The 27,503-nt window shown below is 43.1% G+C and overlaps 1 protein-coding gene across 5 annotated transcripts in view; it reads left to right on the forward strand.

The window, feature by feature from the left end:
- The window catches only part of ntm (neurotrimin), a 164,494-nt gene that overhangs the window by 86,105 nt on the left and 50,886 nt on the right, over positions 1 to 27,503 (forward strand). For 4 of the 5 annotated variants that reach the window (XR_009770199.1, XR_009770197.1, XM_061702517.1 and 1 more), the window contains exon 1: positions 17,182 to 17,478. Coding sequence is in view for 2 of the 5 variants with exons in the window: in XM_061702517.1 (XP_061558501.1) it covers positions 17,273 to 17,478 (206 nt within the window). In the remaining 3 variants the exon portion in view is untranslated. Of the gene's footprint in view, positions 1 to 17,181; positions 17,479 to 27,503 lie in introns of those variants that run through there. The other variant, XR_009770198.1, reaches the window with a different exon arrangement.

The raw sequence follows: 27,503 nt of genomic DNA on the forward strand, positions 1-27,503 counted from the left end.
GCCGGGACAGTTTTACTGTGGTTTCTTTGTATTCTGATGGATATTTACTGAGAATTAGAGTCGTGCAGTCGAACAGAACAAAGTTTTTAAACGTAACTAAATAATATAGGAAAAGAAGACAACAAAAGAAAGCACTAGCTGTGAACAAGATGTGGAAAGTAAAGCATGATGTACAGTACATAGTACAATAACGCATTGGAGTGTTGTATGGGTCAGTAGTGCAATACCCTGTGAGGGAAGGACTGAACAATATAGACAGCACTGGACAAGAGAGGAAGCATGCAGGATAGCGAAATCATTTCTAATAAGTATTTTCTACATATCCCTGATACAGCAGCTCAGGCTTCAGGTTAAAAGGTGTCCCCTCCCTTAAAACGATACTACATGCATTTTTCATTTATTTCACCTTTTTGCTTTTTAAAACGTGTTTAACTGCAACATACAGTAGACTTGCAACTAATTCAAACTACTATGCAGAATTTCAACACACCTTAAACTTCAATATCTAAAGTACTATGATGTACCTTAAAATTGACACTCCTCATCCAACACTTCTCAGCATTGATCATGTGCTATTTTATCAGAATAAGGTGCCATGGGTTCTATAATTTTGGTAAGTATGCAATATTACAATGTCATGAGCAATGGCAATTGATTAGTGTCAATTTTATTTGGTAATACTAATCAATCGCTATTGATCAAGACATGTAATGGATGGTAGCTCCAAAACTTTAAAGTCCCATTTTTATAATCAAACGTTAAAGCCTGCTTACCGACGTGCAGTTACACTTTGTCGCTCACTCTGACCAATTCAATTTCAATTCTGCTTTTGTGGCTTCTTGTCAACTGCTACTGTTTTCACCTTGTTCAACCTGCTGTTGCTGGTGCATGGCTGTCACAGATATGGAGGCCACAATAGTTCTTCAAGCGAACATACTGTATCTATGATTGTTTTCACATTTTGCAGTAGCTAAAATGAAATTCTTCAATTTCACACAGCTTATTTTTGTTTTTCCATGTTCCCTGTTAGCTCTACACTACTGTGAAACAAGCAGTGCAAGTCATCCTGCATGACAACCGGAAGAATGGGGTGTGGCCGCTTTTGTCCGATATCCTGATTGGTTCAGTCGACCGTCTGCATTAAATATGGATCAATGGGCCACCCTTCTACATTTCTAGAAGAGCTGGGACCGCTTTGATCCACTATCCTGATTGGTTCAGTCTATATCTATTTTATAAATACAGAATATATATATATATATATATATATATATTTATATATATAAAATAGATCCCTAAATATATTTTGAATTATTCTAACAACACAGTACCAACCAAATACAGTACTATATTTGGGGGGTCACTGATGGTGTATTTTCTATTCTTGGCAGAATATAAAACAAACACAGCCCATTTCTGACACAAAAACAATGTTTGAATCATTCATTGTTCTATGATGTACAATTCTTTAAGAATACTGTATCAAAAATTTATCAAATGAAAAATTGGGTGGCACGGTGGAAGAAACTGGCTAGCACATCCGCCTCACAGTTGTGAGGACCGGGGTTCAAATCCCGGCCACGCCTGTGTGGTGTTTGCATGTTCTCCCCGTGCCTGCATGGGTTTTCTCCGGGTACTCCGGTTTCCTCCCACGTCCCAAAAACATGCATGGTGGGTTGATTGAAGATTCTAACTTGCCCTTAGGTGTGAATGGTTGTTTGTTTATATGTGCCCTGCGATTAGCTGGCGTCCAGTTCGGGTGTACACCGCCTCTCGCCCGAAGATAGCTGGGATAGGTTCCAGCACGCCCGTGACCCTAGTGAGGATAAGCAGAACGGAAGATGAATGAATGAATTAATGAAAAATTGATTGTTTCTGGTGCTGCTATTCTTGGCACATTTTATGCTGTGCAGTTTGAACTGCGGAGTACAACGTTTTTGTGTTTGCACTGTAAAGTGTGTAGCATGCATGCTTCTTTTTGTGTGGTTCTACTTGTTTTTGCATTGGGGCGTTGAAAATTGGTTGTGATGTTTGGGTATTTCCAGCGATGTAGTTTAGCATTGTGTGACACTTCGACATACCATTGTACAATTGTCTGTGATGTACCTGCCATCAGGGTGTCATACTTAATACGAAAACTAAGTAGTTCCAAAAGCCAGATCTGAAAGCCGGTGGGGGACCTTCGATTTCAGGTACATTTAAAATGGAAGTAAAGTCAGGAGGTCACAACTTCCTGTTGTATTGTAAATGTTCATATCTTCTTTATCAGATGCAGGTTACTTAAAACTACTAATTATTTTTTTCAAAAAAAACAACAAAAAAACTTTTAAATCACTGCCCTGCAACTGACTGGGAACCAGTGCACGGTGAGTCCACCTTTCGCCCGAAGTCAGCTGGGACAGGCTCCAGCACCCTGAACATATTAAGCGGTTTTGTGAATGGATGGGTGGTGCATTTAAATCACCGCATCGCAAACTGCCATTTTTTACATCATTCCGTGTGCAAAAGTCACAAGAATGTGATGTAACATGGTCCCTTCTTCAGAAGAAAGGAGAGAAGTGACATCACAGCAATTGTAACTACGAGCTAGCACATTCCCTTATATTTGAGAAAGCCTAGTTTGTTAATAAATGGATCGGTAGGAACTGCAACCATGTCAGGCTGTCAGAATCAAATGTAAAAGGGTGCAGATTAATTTTCACCTATTAACGCTTAGCAGCGTTGCTCATGCCGGAAGCCTTGAAGATCTACAAGAGGCTAGTGTTGTTTCATTCGCGAACGTTTCGTTCAGAAGAACAAATCTTTTTAGTGAACAAACTGAACTGAATCAGTTTATGAAATGATTCGTTCTTTGAGCTTGGCTGCCGCCCACCGCTGTGAGGCAGCCGAGTTGGCTGGGAGAGGAAACAGAACTGCTGAAGCGTTCTGTCACTCACTTCTAAGTCTTCGGCGAATTATCAAATCCTGACATCCAAGCAGGGATAGCTTTCACTAGCAGCCATTTCTTAAATCTAATGGCTAATGTTAACTCAGTCAAGCCCATGAAAACAAGCACACATATTTAAAATTAATAAGGCGGCACAATTCAGGGTGTATCTCCTGCCCGAAGATAGCTGGGATTGGCTCCAGCACTCCCGCGACCCTTGTGAGGATAAACGGTTCCGAAAATGGATGGATGGATGGATGGATGGATGTAAATTTAAAATAAATTTATATACGTGCACATAGATATCAATCCCTGTATGTCTGTAATGCGATTATTAAAGCTTTTTATTTCATAATCCATCCATCCATCCATTTTCTACCGCTTACACCGCTACACCTCACCAGGGAGGCATCCGAATCAGATGCCCCAGCCACCTCATCTGGCTCCTCTCAATGTGGAGGAGCAGCGGCTCTACTCTGAGATCCTCCCAGATGACGACCTTCTCACCCTATCTCTAAGGAAGAGCCCCTGCGGAGAAAACTCATTTCGGCCACTTGTAATCTTGGAATCCCACAGCTCGTGACCATAGGTGAGGGTAGGAACGTAGATCGACCGTTAAATCGAGAGCTTGGCCTTTCAGCTTAACTCCTTCTTTACCACAACGGACCGATACAAAGTCCGCATCACTGCAGACGCTGAACCAATCCGCCTGTCGATCTCCCATTCCATTCTTCCCTCACTCATGAACAAGACCCCAAAATACTTGAACTCCTCCGCTTGGGCCACTCCGGGCGAATCTCATCCACCTGCGGGGCCTTGCCACCGAGGAGCTTTTTAACCACCTCGGTGACCTCAACCCCAGAGAAAGGAGAACCTAGAGAACCCAGACTCTGCTCCCTCATGGGAAGTGGGGGAGCAGTGGGGGTGGGCGTTCCTCCCAATCATACCCTTCCAGGTCTCACTGTCATTGCCCACGTGAGCATTGAAGTCCCCCAGCAGAACGTCCAACCCCTCTAGAGAGGACTGGTACCAGAGCCCAAGCTGTGTGTGGAGGCGAGTCCGACTATATCTAGTCGGAACTTTTTGACCTCACACACCAGCTTGGGCTCCTTCCCTGCCAGAGAGGTGACATTCCACGTCCCTAGAGCCAGGTTCTGTAGCCGGGGATCGGATCGCCAAGGTCCCTGCCTTCGGCCACCGCCCAGCTCGCACTGCACCCGACCCCTATGGCCCCTCCCACAGGTGGTGACCCCATGGGAAGGGTGACCCACGTTACCCTTTCGGGTTGTGCCCGGCCGGGCCCCATGGATGCAGGCCAGGCCACCAGGCCCTCGCCTTCAAGCCCCACCTCCAGGCCTGGCTCCAGAGAGGGGCCCTGGTGACCCGCGTCCAGGCAAGGGAAACCTGAGTCTATTGTTTGTCGTCATCATAAGGGGTCATAGCCGTGCTATGTCTGGTCCCTCACCTAGGACCTGTTTGCCATGGGTGACCCTGCCAGGGGCATAAACCCCCAGACAACTTAGCTCCTAGGATCATTGGGACACCCAAACCCCTCCACCACGATAAGGTGACAGCTTAAGGAGGGGTTTATTGGATTATAACAATAATAATAATAATAATAATAATAATAATACTACATTAAACCTATATCGCGCTTCTCACGACACTCAAAGACGCTTTACACTAATCCGATGACAATAACAGTAAGGTGAATGAGCAGGAAGCCCGGGTGGTGGGTGCTGGTGTCAGCGACGCTGTCTACCACGGTGGAATGCAGAAAAGTCACGCCAGCCGGCGAGAGCCTAGCTGGACTTCGGTTGCTGAGCTCACTGCACTCATGTTTAAGTAACTACATATGAAAACCATGAAGGCAAAAATACCCTGGGTGACAGATTTATATATGGTTGCATTGTATTCAGCTGAATTCTAGTATTTTACCATGTTTTATTTTTTATTTTTTTTTATTTTTAGATGGCAGAGAAGATGAGTGATGATGTTGCATCATCAGCATTGGTATCATTGCCTTACTCCTCTCTCCTCCTGGCAGTCGATTTGCAGCCACCGAAGTGTGACGCTCTATAATGATGACTTATTGACCCGTTTGCTGTTTGGCAAAGAGGATAGAGGCAGGAAAGGATTGTTCCTGTTTTCCTTGCAATATTCTGATGGCTTTTCCGTAGGTGCTCTGGGCAAACTAACTAAAATTTATGACCGTATTTTCACGACCATAGGGCATTACAAGGCGCAGTCTCAGTTACGAGGTCTATTTCTGTATTTAACACATACACGAGGCGCACCGTATTATTGGGCGCAGACATGGTGAAACATACGCTACCTTCAAACATATGGTAGCATGCATGCACGCTAAAACAATATTTTTAAAAAGTTAGCAGGAGCAAAACTGAGTTCAGTTGTACTTTATTGCCGTATTTAACAATGTACTCACATTATTTTTTTGATCAATCCTCATCCCCAAATCCATCAAAGTCCTCATCTTCTGTATCCGAAATGAACAGCTGGGCAAGTTCTCCAACAAACAGGCTGGGTTCCCTCTCGTCATTGTCAGAGTCAGTCTCGATATCGGGGGGCTGTTCAGCAATGATGCCGGCTTTTGCGAAAGCTCGGACAACAATCAAAGCAGATACCTCAGCCCAAGCATCCACAATCCATTCACAATATGGAGGCATAACTCGCCCGGCGTTGCCTCCCAGTCTTAGTTGCACTTGGTTTTTCACAGCGGCTGTGAGAAGGGCGCGCATGGAGTCACAGATCAACAGGGACACTCATCCACGCTCTCATTTTCTCCTCGTCCATCCAGCCCTTTTCATTGGCCTTAACGATAACTTTGGCTAGAGACCTTTCTTTAGGCAGCGTCTTCCTCTTAATAATCACCATAGGTGGCGGTTTCTGTCCATTACCATGGCAACCAAGCACAGTAAACAGTATAAGCCGACTTCTCGTGCCCCATTGTGCGTATCGCTACTGTGGCAGTCCCCTTCTTCTCTACATTGTGGTTCACCAGGATGTCGAAAGTAAGCGAAAGTGAGCGGCACCTCGTCCATGTTGGTGATGTTGTTGGGCTGGATGTGTTTGTCGGCAATCTTTATACTGTGTACAGTGAAACCTCGATTTAACAGACTAATCGTGGTGGTGGTGATGGGGGTGGGGGGCGTCTGTTACAGCAATTGTCCCTTACATTGCAGTACTTTTCGCGGCCTAAAAACACCCGTAGAGTACAAAATCTGTACTTTTTTGTGACTAATTACGAAAGCAACTTTGTGCAATCTAACTCAGTACAGACATTAAGTCATAAAATAATAGCATCAGCGTTCTTATTAGGTAACACTCAGCTAGAATTGACACTGAATCTCAATAGTTCCTGAGTCTCTCCATTTAGAGCCAACACTCTGTTCGGCTTAACTGAGTAGCGGAATTGACCGGGTGGTCAATATCTAACACAAACCTAAAGTCACTGTTTCTTTAAAACACAGACACAGACAGACATACAGACACACACACACACACGCACACGCACACACACACACACACACACACACACACACACAGTGCAACGTACAGTATGTCACGATTAAGGAAGTTGAGTAACTTGTGTATTTGCTTATTTTTTTATTATCATTATTTATTTTATTATTTTTATTATTAAAGACCCTGTAAAGTCATTTTTGTGATTAGGATTCCCACAATGTTTCCAGGCAGGACACGCCCCGCTGCAACATGATTTGCTCCCGCGTAGCAGGAAAGGCAGGCTACGCATATCTAATAAGATGACTATCCCATACATGTCCCATTTGTACGAAACAAAAACAGATACATTAGTTATGGTTAGGTTTAGAGCTAGGGTTGGGGCTAAGGCGGTTTAGGATGGGTTAAGGTAAGGATTAGGGTTGGTTAGGGTTAGTGGGAAACATGTTAAAGCTGCCACACTAAAGTCACATACTTCTTTTCCCAAATGGAAGGAATAGGGCATGTTCTACCGGGATACAGCAGCCAATCATAGGGCAGCGGCAAATGTCCTGGAGCCAGTAATATTGGACCAGGCTTGGAAACTATGTGGGAATCCTAATAACACTAAGGGAGCCGTTTATTGCATTCGCTAGCCTGCAAGCTAACGAGCTAGTGAGCTAACGGTGGGGTCGTTTAATAGGTCAGTGCCTCGCTCAGTGTTGTGTGTGTGTGTGTCCATAACAGAGACACTGAAGGGAAAGTTCACTGTTGATTAAACACAGTGGCACATCTATATCCAGACAGTAGCTGACTCGAGACACGAGTACTTACTGTACGAATGAACGTATTTGATTGACAGGTGAAGGTCGAGCAGGGCGTTTTTCCAGTGTATTCCGAGGACATGCACACATCGTCCTACAGCTGGAAGGTGGGGTAAAAACGATTGTCTTGCCATTAGACGTAGAAAACGCTTTTGACAAAGTTAACTGGTCTTTTCTTTTTGATGTACTTCACAAATTTGGCTTTGGTGACTCATATATGTTAGTTTCCCACTAACCCTAATATAACCAGATAACTAGCAACCCTTTACTGCTCAGTGACTGTTTTTTTTTTTTTTTTTTTCTCAATGTCTTTATGTCTCAAAAGTGTTCTCTGTCAGTTTACTGTTTGTTGTCATACTAGAGCAGCTCCAACTACCGGAGAGAAATTCCTTGTGTGTTTTTTGGACATACTTGGCCAATAAAGATGATTCTGATTCTGATATTCACTGGATCGCAACTTTATACAACTCACCCAAAGCAACTGTCACCACAAATGGGGTAACATCACAAAGTTTCACTTTACAGAGAGGAACTCGACAACGTTGCCCTCGCTCTCCCCTGCTATTCGCACTATTTATCGAACTACTGGCAATAGCAATATGGTAGAACACTAATATGAAACGTATCAGTACTCTACTCAGTACTATGTCAGAACACAAATTTAATCTTTACGCAGATGATATCCTACTTTATTCATTAAATGGTGTTGGAACTTTGCATCAATTATTTAACAACTATCGCTACAACTCACGCTGCGTGTTTGTTGTTTTTACAATGAAAGGTAACCACAGAATAAACTCACACTTGTTGCAATTGGATCCATATTTATGACCTAGAGCTCAGTACCATTACAATGTCTCTCTCTCTCTCTCTCTCTCTCTCTCTCTCTCTCACACACACACACACACACACACGGAATTCAGGGCCCTTTTCCCCTGGCACCGAACCTCTCGTCACTAGTAGACAAAGGAAAAAGAGCGCCTCTCCCTCATAGCCCTTACATTTATAGTTTATGCTTAGACACTTCTAGATGTTGCTGCTGTGGCCACGCCCCATCTGGTTGGTGGTGATAAGTGCTGTGACACAGGTACTCTTGCTGGTGTTGTCAAGAGCCTGACTTGTTTTCAGTCCATCAGCTGTAATCCGGGCCCACGTCTTGCAATATCTGAGACCTCCTGCGACTTCCGCCCTGTGACAAACAAGATAAAAAAATACGCTTAGCCAGCATATTGCCAAAACGTCTATGTTTATGGGCAAAATCATATGAAATTACTTCTACTTATGGCAAACAATGTTACCTGTTATGATTATTTGATTAACTGGAATATTTCATGATTGTTTCATTAGAATAAATATTTGCCTAATCCTTACAATGGTTACATCCAAATGTTGAACAACAATCTCGGCTGGAACTAGAACAGATAGACTGTAATAGCACCAAACTTTCAGACCTCCCATTTATCAGTCAGTACAGTCTCAAACGCCACAATTGTTTTAAGAATCCGATTGTTGCTGCCACTTTATCGGCTTCGTGGAAAAGTCGAGAAACCACAGAATCTCAGTTAGCACCATATCATGCCTCCCCAATCTGGCACAATCCCGATTTTAAAATACCCCTTTACTGCAGCACATTGCAATAAATTGGAATTGACCGCCGACATCACTTATTACAAAATAATGAATTCTGGTCACGTGAAAGCTTATTCCAAGAATTTCAAATTAGAGATGGTAACTTTCTTCAGTACTATAAAGTTAGAACAACAATCCTAAAAAGAGTCTCATCATACGCAAATACTTAAGAACTACCCGTTTTTGTTCATAAAAGAGTAGAATTACTTCCACAAAACAAAAAACTCCTTTCAAAGGTATACAATTAATCTCAAGTACTAATTTAATACACTTAACAGTCGCAAAATGGGAAAAAGACCTCTCAGTGTCCATTGACATTTATTACTGGACACAAATCTGTAGAAACAAATACTCAATGACAAAAAAACAGTAATTTACAGCTAATCCAGCTCAAAGTACTCCATATATCACACGTTATGCAATATAGTATGCATAAAATGGGCTATTCAAAATCAAATATATGCACTCATTGTACTGAAAACGTTCCAGACACTTATTTGCATGCTCTTTGGCTTCTGGTCACTACTTACACAGAAACTTTTCTCGGTTTTGAACTGTAGAATTTCCATTTCTCCTAGTCTTTGTCTGCTTGGTGATTTAAAAACATGCTCAACCAATACTTGTAATTCTATCGCTAAAAAAACAATACTATTAAACTGGAAAAATAAACAAGCTATCAACATTAGCCAATGGCAACATCTTGTCATAGAGTAACACTAGAAAATACCTCTGCCAAACGTAATAAGCAAATGGATAACTTTAAGAAAAGTTGGTCACTTTCATTAAAATGGTGAACCTCGAAGCTTGATTCTGTTTGCCTGGGAAAGTCATACAGAAATGTACAGAAAAGCCCTCTTTATACTCCCGGCCGACAACGCCCGCATTGCATTACGTGACCAACGAATTGGCCAGCGCGGCCTCTCCTGCGTAGCTTGACGCGTACATGGCAAAATTTTTTGCTGCGCGTAGAATGCCGCGGAGATCATCTCTTGTGATTGGTCCGTTTTAGTCACATGCTGTGATGACGTACTCAGCGTGCCCCTTTGTTCTACAGACCATCTACACCGCCGTCTTCTCGATCGATTTTGCAGCATAATTAACCATATCATCTGGTCATCTAGGTCCATTTGTTCTAGCAGACACTGTTCCACGGTTGCCATTGTTGTTGCATTGTTCCTTGTTACTGAAAGGAAAGTAAAAACGGCTACCGGAAATGGCCACAAAAATGCAGATGCAGTCCCAGCCAATATCAGCCGTAGCGACGCCCCCGACTTGGAGGTGAACTGCAGTACATTTTCAAAACTGCGCGAGTGGGTTGTGCTCGAGTATAAAGGGAAACTACAGCGAGGGACAGCCAAAGTGACGTCAGCGCGGTCGCCGTCCGCGCGACTATAAAGAGGCCTTAAAGTGTAATGTAAATCCAATGTAATGTAACCAAATCATTTTAGACCCCTGTGCACACCATGGGGTCACTTGCATGCACTTTAACCCTAACCTTCTGGATCTGCGAGGTTGGCATCTGGGGATGCTGGGCCTGTTCCCCCTTTCTCCTCTTGAGTCCGGTCATCTCCGTGGGGGGTCGTATGCGGCGGCGTGCTTGTGCCCGGCGGCAGCGGCTGGAGGTGTGTCTTGACTTTGTTGAAGTTGGTAGCTGGTCGCCCCTGTGCAGCGCTTGGGGTAGGATTGTGTTGTGCGGGGAGGCTTTCTCCGTGTGTGGCATCTGGCATGTTCCGGGCCTTGGCCTGTGCTGCATTGGTCTTTGGTGGTGTTGGCTCTTGGTCGGTTGGGTGGACGGGGCTGTTGAGTGTGTCTGTGCTGGTGTCGGGATGGCTGGCAGGGTGGACGGTTGGTTGCGCTTTTGCACTGATGGCTTTTGGCATTTGTTTTGTTCTTCGGGCTGGAATGGACGCCGATGATGGGGGTTGGGGTGGGTGGTGGGGACTTGGTACTCAGCCGGTGCTTCGCCGTGGCGGCTTTGTTTCGCAGTGCGTTGGGACGGGGTTCGCAGGGGGATTGTCTCGTTGGTGGGGATTGGGGGGGAGTCGGTGTTTTGTGCCGCCCCCCACCTCACAGGTCCGACACAATATCAGCCACAAAGAATCCCGAGCCAAAGGCCAACCCATCCACACCGCGGGCCGCCAAGAAAATGGATGCCCACAACACTGTGTTGTGTACTCATTTAGTTATTGTGTCCACAGATTCTCCTCAACCAGTCAGCTTCCTCAAGCCACTCGTGTCTTGTCCACGTGTTCCTTGTTGTCTCATCAGTTTGTTTGTATTTAGTTCCCTGGTTTCTTTTAGTGCTTGTCAGTTCATCGTCGACTGTCGTAGATCTATTGTCATCTAATTTCCTTAATCCCGTCATGTTCCTCTCTTCTTTGTTCCCTAGTGTTTCTTTTTTATTTTGTGTTTAGATTTTGGACTACGTTAATTATGTATTTAGATTTTTCCATGATCCTTGTTTGCCTTTGTTTTTGGAATTAAATATCATTGAGACTCCTGCAATCCTGCTCCTGCAGAACCGGTAGTGCATAAACAATTAAGGAAATATTACAAGAAAAAACCACCACAGAGGAGTGCCAAAACAGAGTTATTAGGAATCCCCCTATAGTACTATACTAGGAAGGAAGCGCCCCGCTGCAAGATGATAGGAGAATGAAATTGAACAATCTCCCACACGTCCTCCTCATGAGCAAAAGAAACCAGCGTCTTCATTCCTTTGTGTCTATTTTTTATAGGTGTTGGGTGAGATAGATCCAACACTTCTGCAGTGCTGGAAGAGCACAAAGCAAATGATGGGTGTGTTTGTAAAATAACTCTGGTGCTGCTCTGCTACACGCAGGACCGTTTGGAAACTCAAAACGTTGGAACGTGCGGCACACTCTCAGAGTAGAGTTAGGATTTAATTTCCGAACGCACCCGGTGTGTCCTACCTTGTCAACTACTCGAGTGGGAGTCTATGCCATGCCGCAAACATGCGCGCCACCATCTTGACTAGCATTAGCGCTACTGTAGACTTCGTTTCAAAAGTAAATGAGGGGGAAAAAAAAGGTTTTCCGGATCGAACACGACACATGCGAACCGAAAAGTCGAACCAAACCGTTTTGACGGCTTTCAAAAACCTTTCCATCCCTTGCCACAGCCCCAAGGAAGGATAAGTGGTAGAGAAAACGAATGGATGGGTATTACACAAGTGTAAGTGTAATTTGACAGTTGCTACAGTCGGAAAACATTTATACCTACTTTATTCTCACAAAAGTACACTTTGCTCTTACAATATGTAACTTTATTTTTGACAAATTGACATTGGTTTCTGCGTTTAGTTAATTTTTACTCATATTGGGCAAGAATGTGTCGTTCACTAAACATTGTGGAAATAATCATCATTTTTCAAATGTCCCACAAATTTTTTATGACATATTCAATGAAAGGCGAAACATGCATCTTTGGCACAAGTATCATTTAAAAGTAACAAAACAAAAGTCAAACTTAAATGCAAAATTGTTTTTGTTGACAGTCAATCTCAGTTTTTCTGGTCTGCTTTCCTTGAAGTTCTAATGGTATCTGTCTCAACATGAGTGAGGGACGGACTCAGGGAAACACGTTAGAGGGATTCCTCTTCATGATTCCTGCTAGCGTACTTCATTCCCAGCTGACAATGGATAGGAATATACGAGAGTTCTAAAAGAACACCGTCATGTCACTGCCACAAACAGTATGTGTGACTGAGACGTCTACCACCATTGTCAACTGTTTTGTTGGATTGTTTTTATCATCTGTGTGGACTATAGACTCTGTATGTTACAGGTTATTTTTCCATCGAGAAGCTTGTGGATAAACTGTCTGGCACACTTTTTATAATCCCTAACTGAGACTATGAATTGTGTTTACCCTCACTTTGAATTGTGCATTAGTTATTGTCATTATCATAATTTACTCATTTGACCATTGCAAGTCCAACGACATTTGTCAACTAATCCAAAACCCAATCTTTTTTTTGTAATTTAGGTAACGGGAACACTTTTTTTCCCCCTACACAGTGATATGTGGTATTGTCTTATTGCCTTCAGAATATCTTTAAATTCTGTCCATCCATCCATTTTCTGAGCCGCTTCACCTCACTAGGGTCGTGGGCGTGCTGGAGCCTATCCCAGCTATCATCAGGCAGGAGACGGGGTACACCCTGAACTGGTTGCCAGCCAATCGCAGGGCACAAACAAACAAACAACCATTCGCACTCACAGTCACACCTATGGCAATTTAGAGTCTCCAATTAATGCATGTTTTTGGGATGTGGGAGGAAACCGGAGTGCCCGGAGAAAACCCACGCAGGCACGGGGAGAACATGCAAACTCCACACAGGCGGTGCCAGGGATTGAACCCGGGTCCTCAGAACTGTGAGGCTGACGCTCTAACCAGTCGGCCACCGTGCCGCCTTTAAATTCTGTGATACCTTAAAATTAAAATGAACATGAAATATAATTTATGTATTAGCAACTTTTTTCTTTAAAATTTACCACAGATTAAAATTATGGATAATACAAAAATTACCATGTTCCGTTGCCATGATGTTCCTTTATTCATACATGCAAATCACATGACCATCTTCTTCAATGGGGCTTCCTGGGCAGTGGTATTAACACTAGATAAGCCAGCCCGGCTGATTGTCGTGCCTACGTGGCGGCCATGTTGGGAAGGTCATTGTTACTATGAGGGCAACTCTTGTTTACATTTAGACAAACAGAAACAACAGCTTTCATGTATTGTAGTATTTGTCTGGCACTGTCTGCCGAAACGCTGATATTTCAGCTTATTTCTAACTTCAGAAAACACCGTGCAGTAAATTCCAGATGTGTTGTTTTAGTTTTGACTGTGCATGCACACACGCACGCGCGCACACACACACGCACACACACACACATGCGCACACACACAATCAATAAGTGTGGTCAGCAAACAACTTCTTCATTCAGTCTTTGAAGTGAATGTAGCAAATAATGTTTCTGTAGGCCCCAATGCATGTGTTGTTGGTTTTTGGCAGTTGAAAATTTAGATGGTGGCAGGTGTGTGTGGAGTCCCATATACCATCCATCCATCCATTTTCTTTACCGCTTATCCTCACTAGTGTCGCGAACTGCTGGAGCCTATCCCAGCTATCTTCGGGCGGGAGGCGGGGCACACCCTGAACTGGTCGCCAGCCAATCGCAGGGCACAGACATATAAACAAACAACCATTCGCACTCACAAACACACCTACGGGCAATTTAGAGGTTGTCAATTAACCTACCATGCATGTTTTTGGGATGTGGGAGGAAACCGGAGTGTATGGAGAAACCCCACGCAGGCACGGGGAGAATATGCAAACTCCACACAGGCGGGGCTGGGAATTGAACCCCGGTCCCCAGAACTGTGAGGCAGACGCTCTAACCAGTCGCTCACCGTGCTGGCCATATACAGTACGATTATTATTTTTTAATTTTATTTAACGTTGATGCTGTTTTTGTTTTTGTTTAAACCAGAAGTTACTCACGAGTTACTCTTTATTTGACTAGTTTTGTATTAGTGAGTACTTTCTTACTCTCACTCAAGTAAATATTTGGAGGACAACATTTTACTTTCACTGAAGTCATATTATTCTAGAGTATCAGTAATCTTACTTGAGTACAATATTTGGTTACTCTACCCACCTCTGGTCCTTGATCATACATTTCAAGTATATACAGTATAAACAAAAGGATTGTATACGTATATTTTCAAGAACTGTGTTGAACTGTAGATAATGAGTTACCGTTTCAAAAAAATCCATCCATCCATCCATTTTCTGAGCCGCTTCTCCTCACTAGGGTCGCGGGTGTGCTGGAGCCAATCCCAGCTGTCATCGGGCAGGAGGCGGGGTACACCCTGAACTGGTTGCCAGCCAATCGCAGGGCACACAGAAACAAACAACCATTTTCACTCACATTCACACTTACGGGCAATTTAGAGTCTCCAATTAATGCATGTTTTTGGGATGTGGGAGGAAACCGGAGTGCCCGGAGAAAACCCACGCAGGCACGGGGAGAACATGCAAACTCCACACAGGCGGGGCCAGGGATTGAACCCGGGTCCTCAGAACTGTGAGGCTGACACTCTAACCAGTCGGCCACCGTGCCGCCGTTTCAAAAAAATATTGGACTGAATGTGCAGAGGCTTCACAGACAATACAGGTAGTACATTATAATGTAAAAGTAGAGGTTTTTGAGAACTAGAGCAAACTCAGTCATAAACAGTAACAATTACAGGCCCACAGCTTCTTCTGTTATCAACACCATAGCTTTATAATATCAATAATGAAAAATAGTCTTAATAGTTACCAAAGTAACTTCATGTATTTCAGTGCACAAAAACAAACAAAAAATGTAAATTTGTACTTTAAATGCCTGCATTTTGACTGACATTTTGCCTACCAAAAAAGGGGCATATCTGTAAATTAATATTCAAGACACACTTTGATTAATTGTCAGTGTACTCACTTACTCTGATGAAGGTATTCTACATTATTCATGTTGTTCAACAATTGAATGTTAGTTAGGTATATACAGTGGGTACGGAAAGTATTCAGCCCCTTAAATCTTTCACTCTTTTTTATATTGCAGCCATCTGCTAAAATCATTTAAGTTAATTTTTTCCACATTAATGTACAATCAGCACCCCATATTGACAGAAAAAAAAACGGAATAGTTGAAAATTTTATTTATTAAAAAATAAAAACTTAAATATCACACAGCCATAAGTATTCAGACCCTTTGCTCAGTAATTTGTAGAAGCACCCTTTGTTGCTAATACAGCCATGAGTCTTTTTGGGAATGATTCAACAAGTTTTTCACACCTGGATTAGGGATCCTCTGCCATTCCTCCTTGCCGATCCTCTCCACTTCTGTCAGGTTGGATGGTAAACGGTGGACAGCAATTTTCTGGTCCCTACAGAGATGCTCAAGTCAGGGCTCTGGCTGGGCCATTGCTTAAGTCAGGGCTCTGGCTGGGCCATTCAAGAACAGTCTCAGAGTTGTTCTCAAGCCACTCCTTCGATATTTTAGCTGTGTGCTTAGGGGGATTGCCTTGTTGGAAGGTGAACCTTCGGCCCAGTCTGAGGTCCTCAGCACTCTGGAGAAGGTTTTCATCCAGGACATCCCTGTATTTAGCCGCATTCATCTTTCCTTCGATTGCAACCAGTCGTCCTGTCCCTGCAGCTGAAAAACACCCCCACAGCATGATGCTGCCACCACCAGGCTTCACTGTTGGGACTCTATTGGACAAGTGATGAGCAGTGCCTGGTTTTCTCCACACATGCCACTTAGAATTAAGTCCAACAATTTATATCTTGGTCCCATCAGACCAGAGAATCTTATTTCTCACCATCTTGGAGTCCTTCAGGTGTTTTTTTTAGCAAACTCCATGCGGTCTTTCATGTGTCTTGCACTAAGGAGAGGCTTCAGTCGAGGTACTCTGCCATCAAGCCCCAACTGGTGGAGGGCTGCAGTGATGGTTGACTTTCTAGAACTTTAGCCCGTCTCCCGACTGCATCTCTGGAGCTCAGCCACAGTGATCTTTGGGTTCTTTTTTTTACCTCTCTCACAAAGGCTCTTCTCCCCCGATTGCTCAGTTTGGCCGGACGGCCAGCTCTAGGATGGGTTCTGATCGTCCCAAACGTCTTCCATTTAAGGATTAAGGAGGCCACTGTGCTCTTAGGAACCTTAATTGCATCAAAAACAAATTGTAGCCTTGGCCAGATCTGTGCCTTGCCACAATTCTGTCTCTGAGCTCTTTAGGCAGTTCCTTTGACCTCATGGTTCTCATTTGCTCTGACATGCACTGTGAGCTGTAAGGTCTTATATAGACAGGTGTGTTCCTTTCCTAATCAAGTCCAATCAGTATAATCAAACACAGCTGGACTCCAATGAAGGTGTAGAACCATCTTAAGGTTAATCAGAAGAAATGGACAGCACCCAAGTTAAATATATGAGTGTCACAGCAAAGGATCTGAATTCTTATGCCTGTGTGATATTTCAGTTTTTCTTTTTCAATAAATCAGCATATATTTCAACAATTCTGTTTTTTTTTCTGTCAATATGGGGTGCTGTGTGTAAATGAATGAGGAAAACATGAATTTAAATCATTTTAACAAATGGCTGCAATATAACAAAAAGGGAAAAATGTAAGGGGGTCTGAAAACTTTCCGTACCCACTGTATATTTCTAAAGATAGATGATAGATGATGTGTGCAATCTGTCAGGAAGGATTACTAAAAAGCAATAAGTAGAGTTGGGACAAGCGATTCTGTCATTACAAGCCACAGCTATTTGTCGACAAGATTTGGATTAAGACCAATGAACTGGGTGGTAAATAATCTCCAGGAGTATGTTTATAGGGCGAACGTGGACTCCTTGTTCACATGAGACTTTTTCCACGACTCTTAAGGCTGAAGATAATGTTTGTCGGGAGACACTTAGTGTTTTGCAAGTGCACAGCCCTTCTCTCGCTGAGAATTTTGCTTCTTGTGCCTGCAGGCTTGCCTGTCCAGACTCAAGGCGATTCTCAATCCGATAAAAATATCATGGACAATATTACCGTCAGACAAGGAGAGACAGTCTTTCTTAGGTGAGTCGCCACACTTTTTTTTTTTTTTTAAAAAAACCTTATTTCCTCCCTTAGTAGGATGTATAATTGAAATGTTGTCTGTTTAATCATGTTCATGCTGCTGAAAAAAGGGTTGGGATTTTAAAGGATTATTCTTTCAAATCTAGTCAATTGACACACGATGGTCTGTTAACCTTTCTTTTATTTTTTGAGTTGTAACTACAGCAAAAGTATGTTTGTTGGTGTGGGACAAATTAATTTCAACACTTTTCACTTCTGCAAAGGACTTTAGGGGGGTGTTACAGATTTTTTAAAAAGTTACATTATTATAATACTGTGGATAGACAAGCAATTCTGTAAGAGATTGCCAATGGTGACCTTTTCCCTCCTCTGTGCCTTCAGAGGCTTACTGGACATAGAGGGATTTATGCTGCTTTCAAATGCTGTCGGGAGTCTTGAATGTAATCTTAACATAAGCATAATCACAGGAGCCAACATACGTATTTGAGAATGTCTTGTGTATAGGGTGAAAATACTTCATGGTGCTTCTTATATAAGTTGAAAATGTGTTGCACATTCCAATGTTGATTGTAAATTATATGTAAAGTAAACTTCCTTGGCATTGCTTTCTTATCTATTGAAGGATTATAACCCCCCCTCCCAGCCACACACACACACACACACACACACACACACACACACGCACACTTGAATTGTATTTCTAGTGAAAGATGTATGGAACATGTATTGAGTAATTCCACTGTATTTCTCATTTATTTATTTATTTTTTATTTTTCATTTATTTATGTGTACGTGTAAAAAACTATTTCCCTTACATGAGGATTCATTACAATGCTGTTCTAGGTTTTACTATTATTTCAAACACATAACAAAACTACAGATGTGGAATACCACTTACCTATTATGCTCCCTCTGGCAATTTTGTTTGTTGTTAATTTGTATTGTTTTATTTGGCGATTGTTTGGACTCTGTTACAGCTCGGGGTATTAAATTTTGCATTTTACACCCTCTGGACACGAACAAAATGACGGTAACCTGTAGACTATAAATCATGCCTCTATTTTTTCTCCTCTATTTTTAACAAATCACTTGAAATTAACAGACTTGCTCAAAACTACTAAACAATGGTTGCATAAATTATTGAGGATAAGCGACTAAGACAATGGATGGATGATGGATTGATGGATGAATGGATGAATATTCCAAGCATGACAATATTTTTTCATCTTTCTATTACATAATAATATGAGTTAGATAGGTCCATCCCTCACCCAACCATTAATGGGAGTCTGTGACATTAAAAGTGCCCTAATGGTTAGTATGGTAACACATGTATTTATTTGGGACAGAGGTACTCATATGGTCTGTCTCTGTTTGACAGCATCCTTATTTCTGAGATTACGACATCTTGAAAAGGGAGGGTGGGGGTGCCACTAAACAGAAAACTCACTTAGGGTACAACAAAAGGATGCAAAGCAAGTAAATAGAACATGCGTTCAACTACTATTACACTACAAGGAAACATTAACAACAACATAAAAAATAAAAGGTTATGAGCTATGATATTTACAAATGCCGCTGGGCATCCGGCGAGGCCCAGCATCAACTTACCCAACACAAGGGAGTTGAAACTGCACTTCCCAGCTGTGTTTTGTAAAAGAGTTTCAGGAATGTAGGCCTCATTGTTAATTATTGTTATTATTGTTGTTTCCTGTAGTGTTTTACATACTTGTGTCATGCTTTCATTTTGTTTGTACCATTAGCAAGGTATTCTTTTTAGTTGCCACCTTGTTCGATTATAGTATGTAACAGGAATGGATACAACAACACTTGACCCTGTGCACTTTGTCACAATATGAAGGTATCCATTGTAAGTGGACCCAGAAGCAAGCGGAGGCTGAGAAGTTTATGGAGAATGGTTTATTGAAAAGGAATTTGGGATTGGACCTTTATAGGCGTAATGGCGGGTCGTCAAGCCGGGGAACCTGCGGGAGGCGATGGCGTAAGCAGGTGGATGGCTTGGCGGCGTGGTGGAGGAAATCAGCAAGGCGGGGAACACGGAAGGAGTATTGAGGACGAGGAAGAACATGGAGATCAGAACATTGCGAATAAGGCGTATCTTATGTGCAAGTACAAGGCCGGTGTACCACGGCTAAACGTAAATACTTTGGCAGAGGAGTCCTGGATCTGGCAGGCTTAAATGTATGTGATGATGAACGCTGATTGGAAACAGGTGCATGGCCAATGTGGTGCTGAGTAATGGGAAGGGCAGAGCGGGTTAAATCCCCCGTGACGTCCTTCCAAATGCCCTGGACCCTGCAGAGAAGATCCCTCATCGCAGGAACCGCCTACCACATGCTCTTGTTCCCTACAATGGAGGTTGGAAACCATAACAGGACATGAATGGTGACATACCAGTGGCGGAGCTGGTGAGGGAGTTGTGGGCGTCACTCCAAGACGATGTCGATGGGGATTCCGTGGAGTTTAAAGACATGATTGACAAGGAGGTTAGCGGTTTCAAAGGCAGAGTGTAGCTTGGGGAGGGCTATATAATGGACGTATTTGGAGACTCAATGATAGTAAGGATGATAGAGTTACCTTCAGAGGGAGGTAGGCCGGTAACCAAGTCCAAGCCGATGTGGGACCAAGGGTGGCTTGCGACAGGTAAGGGGCGCACCAAACCAGCTGGGGGCAGATGTGAGGGCTTCCCTCTGGCACAGACGGAGCAGGCTTGGACGAATTCCCTGATGTTTTTTTACCAAATATCTGGTAAATATCTGGGGGTCACAGAGGGGTTCCAATGAAGGATTAATGAGGCATAGTGGAGACTGTTTTTTTCCGTGATTTCATTGAGTCCTCAGTTGTCGCTAAAGGGGCGGAGAGTGGTGAGTTTTTTTTCTCAATGAAGAAAAAAATGGCTCCCATGGGAGAGGATGAAGGCCGAATGAGTCCAGAAGCCAGGAAGTCACGGATATAATCTTCCATCGCCTTTTTCTCAGGGCTTGAAAGGTTGAAGAGACGGCTGGAAGGGAGAGGGCGGTCTGGTAGGCAGGGGCGTTTGGTAGAAAAATGGCAAGGTCCTTACTGAAAACTGGGGATAGATCATGATATTCTTCCGGTACCCGGGGGAGGTCGGCTGGTGTAGCATGTGGTTGAGGTTTGCTGGAGGGTGGTATGGCGGAAAGCAGACAGTGCAAATGGCAGTGAGGACTCCACCCAGTGATAGCAAGTTGGGTCCAGTCTATGGCGGGGTTGTAATTTTTGAGCCATTGAATTTCGAAGACTAACGGGGTCTCGGGGGAAGGTATAACAAATAATGGAATGTCCTCGCGGTGGTTACCTGAGATGAGTAATGTAATCAGAGCTGTTTGGTGGGTGACAGGGAGATGAATCGACCATCCAGGGCAGTGACTCTTTTCGGTGACCTGAGTGGTTCCGAGAGAGAGTTGGAGCTGACATGCCAATCCCTCATGAATCAAATTGTCGTCTGCACTGGAGTCAATGAGGGCAGTAACAGGTGTGTTGTGAACGGGACCAATAATACATGCGGGAATGGTCATGCGAGTGGGAGAGCTTAGGGAGACATCCGGGAATTTGTCCAGGCCTCTGGGATTGGAAACAGGTGTGCAACTAAGGTGGTGCTGATTACTGGGACGGGAGAAAGAGAGAGAGCGAGAGAGGGCGAGAGGGGTGTAAAGCGCCACCCAAACTCCAAAACAGGACCGACAAAGCATAGCTCATGACACACTTAATGCAATGATCCCTATCCTCCTGTATGAATACAGGCTAGAAGGTGCCTTCACAAGGTGGCGCTAACTCCCCATATAGATGCCCATGTTAAACAGGTCATTCCATTACACCGTGGCCCCAGTGTACCCCCACCCCACCACAATACGCTCAAGGTTTACATGGCACCGTAACACCGCTACACAGCGGTCATCGAATCAGTCCTGTGTTCTTCCATCACAGTCTGGTTTGATGCTGCTACAGAAAAAGGACAAACTCCGACTGCAACGGACAATCAAAACTGCTGAAAGGATTGTCGGTACCCCCCCTACCCACCCTTGAGGACTTGCATGCTGCCAGAACTAAGACAAGAACGTGCAAAATCCTCTCGGACCCTCCACATCCCGGTCACCAGCCCTTCTAGCTCCTTCCCTCAGGTAGGCGCTACCGATCAATGCAAACTAGAACTAGCAGACATTCCAACAGCTTCTTCCCTCTTGCAATCAACTTCTTAAACACCTAACCTACAATTCCATGACAACATGCTGGCAATTTTTTGACTTGAGTTTGTTGTCACATTTCTGTGGGGCCAATTATACATTACTCGTCCACTCACTGTAGTAGTCTCGCCACGCTGCACTATTTGCATATCTGTTGTTGACCAATACTGGCCACTCATGCTAGAGTAGCATCTGCTCCATATGCACACTGATTGAGGAGTATCTGCAACATTTGCACAATCAACATTGTCCAAGATTTTTGCACTACTGGCTTGAAGTCTCGGCACCCTTTGCACAATGGTCATTGCACCAGACTATTGCAATATTAGTCTTTCGAACTGCTCTAAGTGCGAGAGGACTCAGCATCGTTTTGCACAATTGTCAAAAAAAAAAAAAATGTAATGGTATTACCAGATAACTAGCAACCCTTTATTGCTCAGTGACTGTTTTTTGTCAATGTCTTTATGTCTCAAAAGTGTTCTCTGTCAATTGACTCTCTGTTGTCGTACTAGAGCGGCTCCAACTACTGCAGACAAATTCCTTGTGTGTTTTTTGGACATACTTGGCAAATAAAGATGATTCTGATTCTGATATGCTGTCACGTAGCACAAGCAGGCACACTCAATTACCACCGTACTAGCTGTTAATTTTATTGTTTTGCTTAAAAGTGTTTTTCATACAAGTACTGCAGCTACTATAATTATCACTTTACTACTGTGTTAGTATAAGATCTGACTTGCGTTCAAATTCAGGTTTAGGAACGGATCTCTGTCCTTAACCAAGAACCTGTAAAAAGCACAATTGGTTCACGCTCGCTATCCATCCTGTCTCATTGTTACAAATATCAGTATCAAATATATGTCATATTGTTTCAATATGTACATTGCTTAACAAATTTGTTTGACCTCATTTCACAACCATGAGCCCATCCAGCATTATGACATGTATTAATGTAGAGAGACTCTTTCAATTGCAGTGAGCTCTCGACATTTTACACGCAAGAGGAATTTCGATTTGAATTAACCTTTGTTCCCCAAATATCAGGTAGCTGAGTGCTCCTATGCTCTACTTAAACCACACATAACCACCAGCTGCGAGGAGCTAAAATAAAACTTAAACTATGCAGTGCTTTTACTTTGAAAGTACGTGAGTGAACGGTACAAGCGAGTAAGAGCAACTTAATGACTGTCGTGACTTGCTGACTTTTCTGACTCTTCTTGTGACTATTTTTCAAAAATGCAACGAGCAACAATGGTAAAACCGTCTTCAGTTGAGCTGTCAGTAAGGCTCTTCACAAGGGTGGTGACTTGAATTGGTATTCGAGTCCACGGAAACAAACGGACACCGAAACAGAATTTTCGGAATTCATCCATCCATCCATTTTCTTTACCGCTTATTCTCCTGAACCGGTTGCCAGGCAATCGCAGGACACATAGAAACAAACAACCATTCGCACTCACATTCGCACCTACGGACAATTTAGAGTCCTCAATCAACCTACCATGCATGTTTTTGGGATGTGGGAGGAAACCGGAGTGCCCCGAGAACACCCACCCAGGCACGGAGAGAAAATGCGAACTCCACAAAAGGTGGGGCCGGGATTTGAACCCTGGTCCCCAGAACTGTGAGGCAGATGTGCTCACTAACCGTGCCGGCAATTTTTGGAATGGAATCATAAAAGAATAAAAGAATAACATACTACTCACTTTATTCAGACAAGAGCTGCAATGTTGCCACGCTGCATTTACTTAATATTTCACAATGTTTAGCCTTTGTTTATGGCCGATGCAATTTGGACTTGCTGTGTTTCTGCGCGTGTATTCAGTTGTACCTGTAGCCCTCCACTGAGATCTCCGTGGAAGGAGGTGTCCATTAGCCTAACCCTGAGGAGCTACAGGAATGTTCATGGCAGAGCCAGAATGGAAGCCGTAAAGGAGCCATCGCCGCGGTGGATGGACCACCGTGCCGCCCAAAAACAAACAAACAAAAAAAATAATAAATAAATATGGCCAGTGTAGGGCCACGGATCCCAGTTAAAGTATGCAATTTTAAAAGAAAAAGAAAAACATTTCCAGAGGGAGAAACGGCAGTCAAAACGTGTCAGTGTACTCTATTTTTGGTTCAATAGATCGTTTTGAAATAATCAAATTAGATTTTTCATTTGTTGGACTATTATTCCAGAATAGTACAAGGAATAACAATTTTATTCTGATTCAGAAGTCATTCGATACTGTCAATAAAAACAGCTATTCGGGATATAGAGGGACGAGTCCAAACCCTAGCTGTTGGCAACATTCTTATTTCCTGCGTGGTGGATAGAAGAAGGGGGGTTGCCCAGATAAGTATTTGGGACTCCCAAATAGGAACAGCTAAAATGAGTTATCGTCATTGCTCAAACTGTCAGCACACTTCAGTAATGTAGAAACATTGATGTGCACTGTAGACGTGTTTTTTGTGAATGCTGATTTAATAGTGACTCATAATCAGAATCATCTTTATTTGTCAAGTATGTCAAAAACACACAAGGACTTTGTCTCCGGTAGTTGGAGCCGCTCTAGTACGACAACAGACAGCAATTTGACAGAAAATACTTTTGAAACAAAAACAGTACTGAGAGTCACTGAGCAATGAAAGGTTCCCAGTAATGTGGTGATGCTAATACTTTTTTAATTGTTTTATCTTTTTTGACAATTGTACAAATGATGCGGAGTCCTCTAGCAATTTAGAGCAGTTTGAAATGGCTAATAGGGCCATACTCTGGTACAGTGACCATTGTGCATATAGCACAGGGAAATTTAAGCAGGTTAAAGTGACTAGTAGTGCGATAATTTGGAACCGTGTCAATTGTGCAAATGGAGCAGATACTTCCCAAGCACATGAGTGGCCAATATTGGTAAGCAACAGATATAAAAATAGTGCAGAGTGGCGAGACGACTACAGTGAGTGCACAAATAATGTATAATTGGCCTCAAAGAGATGTGACAACAATCTCAAGACAAAATTTGCAGGATGTTACAATAGATTTGTAAGATAGTGTAACGACGTTAATGGCAATAGGAAAGAAGCTGTTGGAATGTCTGCTAGTTTTAGTTTGCATTGTTGGATAGCGCCTACCTGAGGGAAGGAGCGTAGGCGCTGGAAGAGGTTGTGACAAGGATGTGGAGGGTCCAAGAGGATTTTGCAAGCTCTTAGTTCTGGGAGCGTGCAAGTCCTCAAGGGTAGGTAGGGGCATACCGACAAATTTTTCAGCAGTTGTGTTTGTCCGTTGCAATCGGAGTTTGTCTTTTTTTTGTGGTAACACCAAACCAGATTGTGATGGATGAACACAAGACTGATTCAATGACTGTTGTGTAGTAGTGCCTCAACAGCTATTGTGGCAGGCCATGCTTCCTCAGAAGCCACTGGAAGTACATCCTCTGCTGGGACTTTTTGAGGATAGAGTTGATGTTGGTCTCCCACTCCAGGTCCTGAGAGACTGTAATTTCCAAGAATTTGAAGGTCTCGACGGTGGACACGGGTAGTTGGGGAGCATGAGTGGCAGTTGTGGCAAAGGATGCTTCCTGAAGTCCACAATTATCTCGACAGTCTTGAGCGTCTTCAGCTCCAGGTTGTGTCGGCTGGACCACAGCTTCAGCAGCTCCACATCCTGTCAATACGCAAACTCGTCACCGTCTTTGATGAGGCCTATGACTGAGGTGTCATCCGCAAACTTCAGGAGTTTGACAGCCGGGTGCATTGAGGTGCACTGTTTTGTGTAGAGAGAGAAGAGCAGCGGAGAAAGGACAAATCTTTGGGGCTCTCTGGTGGTGGTGGTGCATGTAGATGAGGTGGTGTCCCCCAGCCTCTCCTGCTGTGTCCTCCCCGTCAGAAAGATGTAAATCCACTGGCAGATGGCATGTGAGAGGCTAAACTGGAGAAGCTTGGAGCAGAGGATTTCAGGGATGATGGTGTTAAACGCAGAGCTGAAGTCGTTTTACTTGCGTTTTCACCTGTGCTTTGCAAAGTTACCTTTCATGCCAAAATTCTGAGTTCTGGTGCGTACCCTTCAAAATAAAATGATACATGCTTACAACCTGAAGTTAAGTTAAAACTTGGACATATAAACCATTTGATGTCGTAAAATAGCCGCAAATAACTATTTTAACAATGCCACATTTAACTTTTAGCTGAAACATTCATTAATGAATTTAAGTCAATTGGGTTAGTTACAGCAAACATTGCCTTTTAGTTCATAGGTTTGATATTGATACTTGTTATAAATAACCCTGAGTCAAATGTTCATTTTAGTCTATCAGCAGGCTGCTAAGAAAATGGATGTTCATAATTTGTACACCCCTTACTTAAACCATGCAAACTTTTTTTGACCCAGCCTCCTAAAAGTATCGGCATCGAGAATTGTTTTGAACCGGAATCGAAATGAGGAACCGGAATCGGGACTGGAGTCGCTCAAATTATAACGATGCCCAACCCTACTCACTTCATCACTACATCACCTATCTTTTGGGTGGGGGGTGGGGGGGAACTCTTTGAAAAATGAATTGTCCACCCCTGGCTTGGCCTGACTGTATTCCATGATGTGTTTTTGCTTGACGAGTGAAAAGGGTTTTAGGTGGGACATTGGCTGCAGAAACTTGCTGAAGGGATGTGAAATGTCACCTGTCAAGAGATTACGACTAGATAATGCTAGGGACTGGTTGTCAGCTAATCACAAGGCACAAATAGACAAACACAGACAAACAAGAATTCACACTCACATTCACACCGAAGGACAGTTTACGACAGTCTTCCAGTAACCTAACATGCATGTTTTTGGCATGTGGGAGGAAATCGGAGTAACCTGGAGAAAGCCCATGCATGCACAGGGAGAACTTGCAAAATCCACACAGCGGACAAAGCCCGGAGATGAACCCATGAGCTTTAAACTGTGACGTTGATGTGCTAACCAGTAGTCCACGGTGCAGCCCGTAATATGAAAGTTAAAAAAAATGCTATAAGGGACTCATATGTATATATATATATATATATATATATATATATATATATATATATATATATATATATATATATATAGTTAAAGGTATTTTTTGCAACGTGAAGTAGTTTGACATTTTACAGAGCCTATCCCAGCTGAATTTGGGCGACAGGGTACACCCTGCACTCGTCGCCGACGAATTGCAGGGCACATACTGTATAACCAAACAACCATTCACTCTCACACTCACAGCTTTGGAAAATTCAGAGACTTCAATAACCGAGCATGCATGTTTTTTCAGGAATATGGGGGAAACCTACAATACTCAAATTCATGTAAGCATGGGGAGAAACTGCAAACTCCACAAAAATAAAATCTCAAAGGTGTCCAGGTTCAACAGATATGAGTATTGGGTAAACTGTGGCAGACACTTAAAATATGCTAAACTATTTGATGTTAGATGGAGCAACCATGCATCTCATAATTACCATGGAATAACGGATAGTTACAGTATGTGGGAGTAGGAACTTGCAGAGAGGCTCTGGGAAATTGCTTGTCCTACATTTGGCTCTCTGTATTGTTGAGTATAATCTCCTATCTCTACAGGATTCTCGACTAAAGAAACTCTCAACTGTGGAACTGTGGCAGTTCATTGTTTGTAATTTCTGGATGATACATTTTTCCAATTCTTTACTCTTCTCACTTTGAAGTGATTTAATTCCACCTCGAATAATTGGGACATTACAAAGAAACTAAAATGAACTGTGGTAGATTTCAACCAGTGTCACTGTCTCTGAATATTCATTTTCCTGCAATCAAGGAATGTG

The sequence above is a fragment of the Phycodurus eques genome, chromosome 17 (assembly GCF_024500275.1).
Source record: "Phycodurus eques isolate BA_2022a chromosome 17, UOR_Pequ_1.1, whole genome shotgun sequence".
In the NCBI taxonomy this organism is placed as follows: domain Eukaryota; kingdom Metazoa; phylum Chordata; class Actinopteri; order Syngnathiformes; family Syngnathidae; genus Phycodurus; species Phycodurus eques.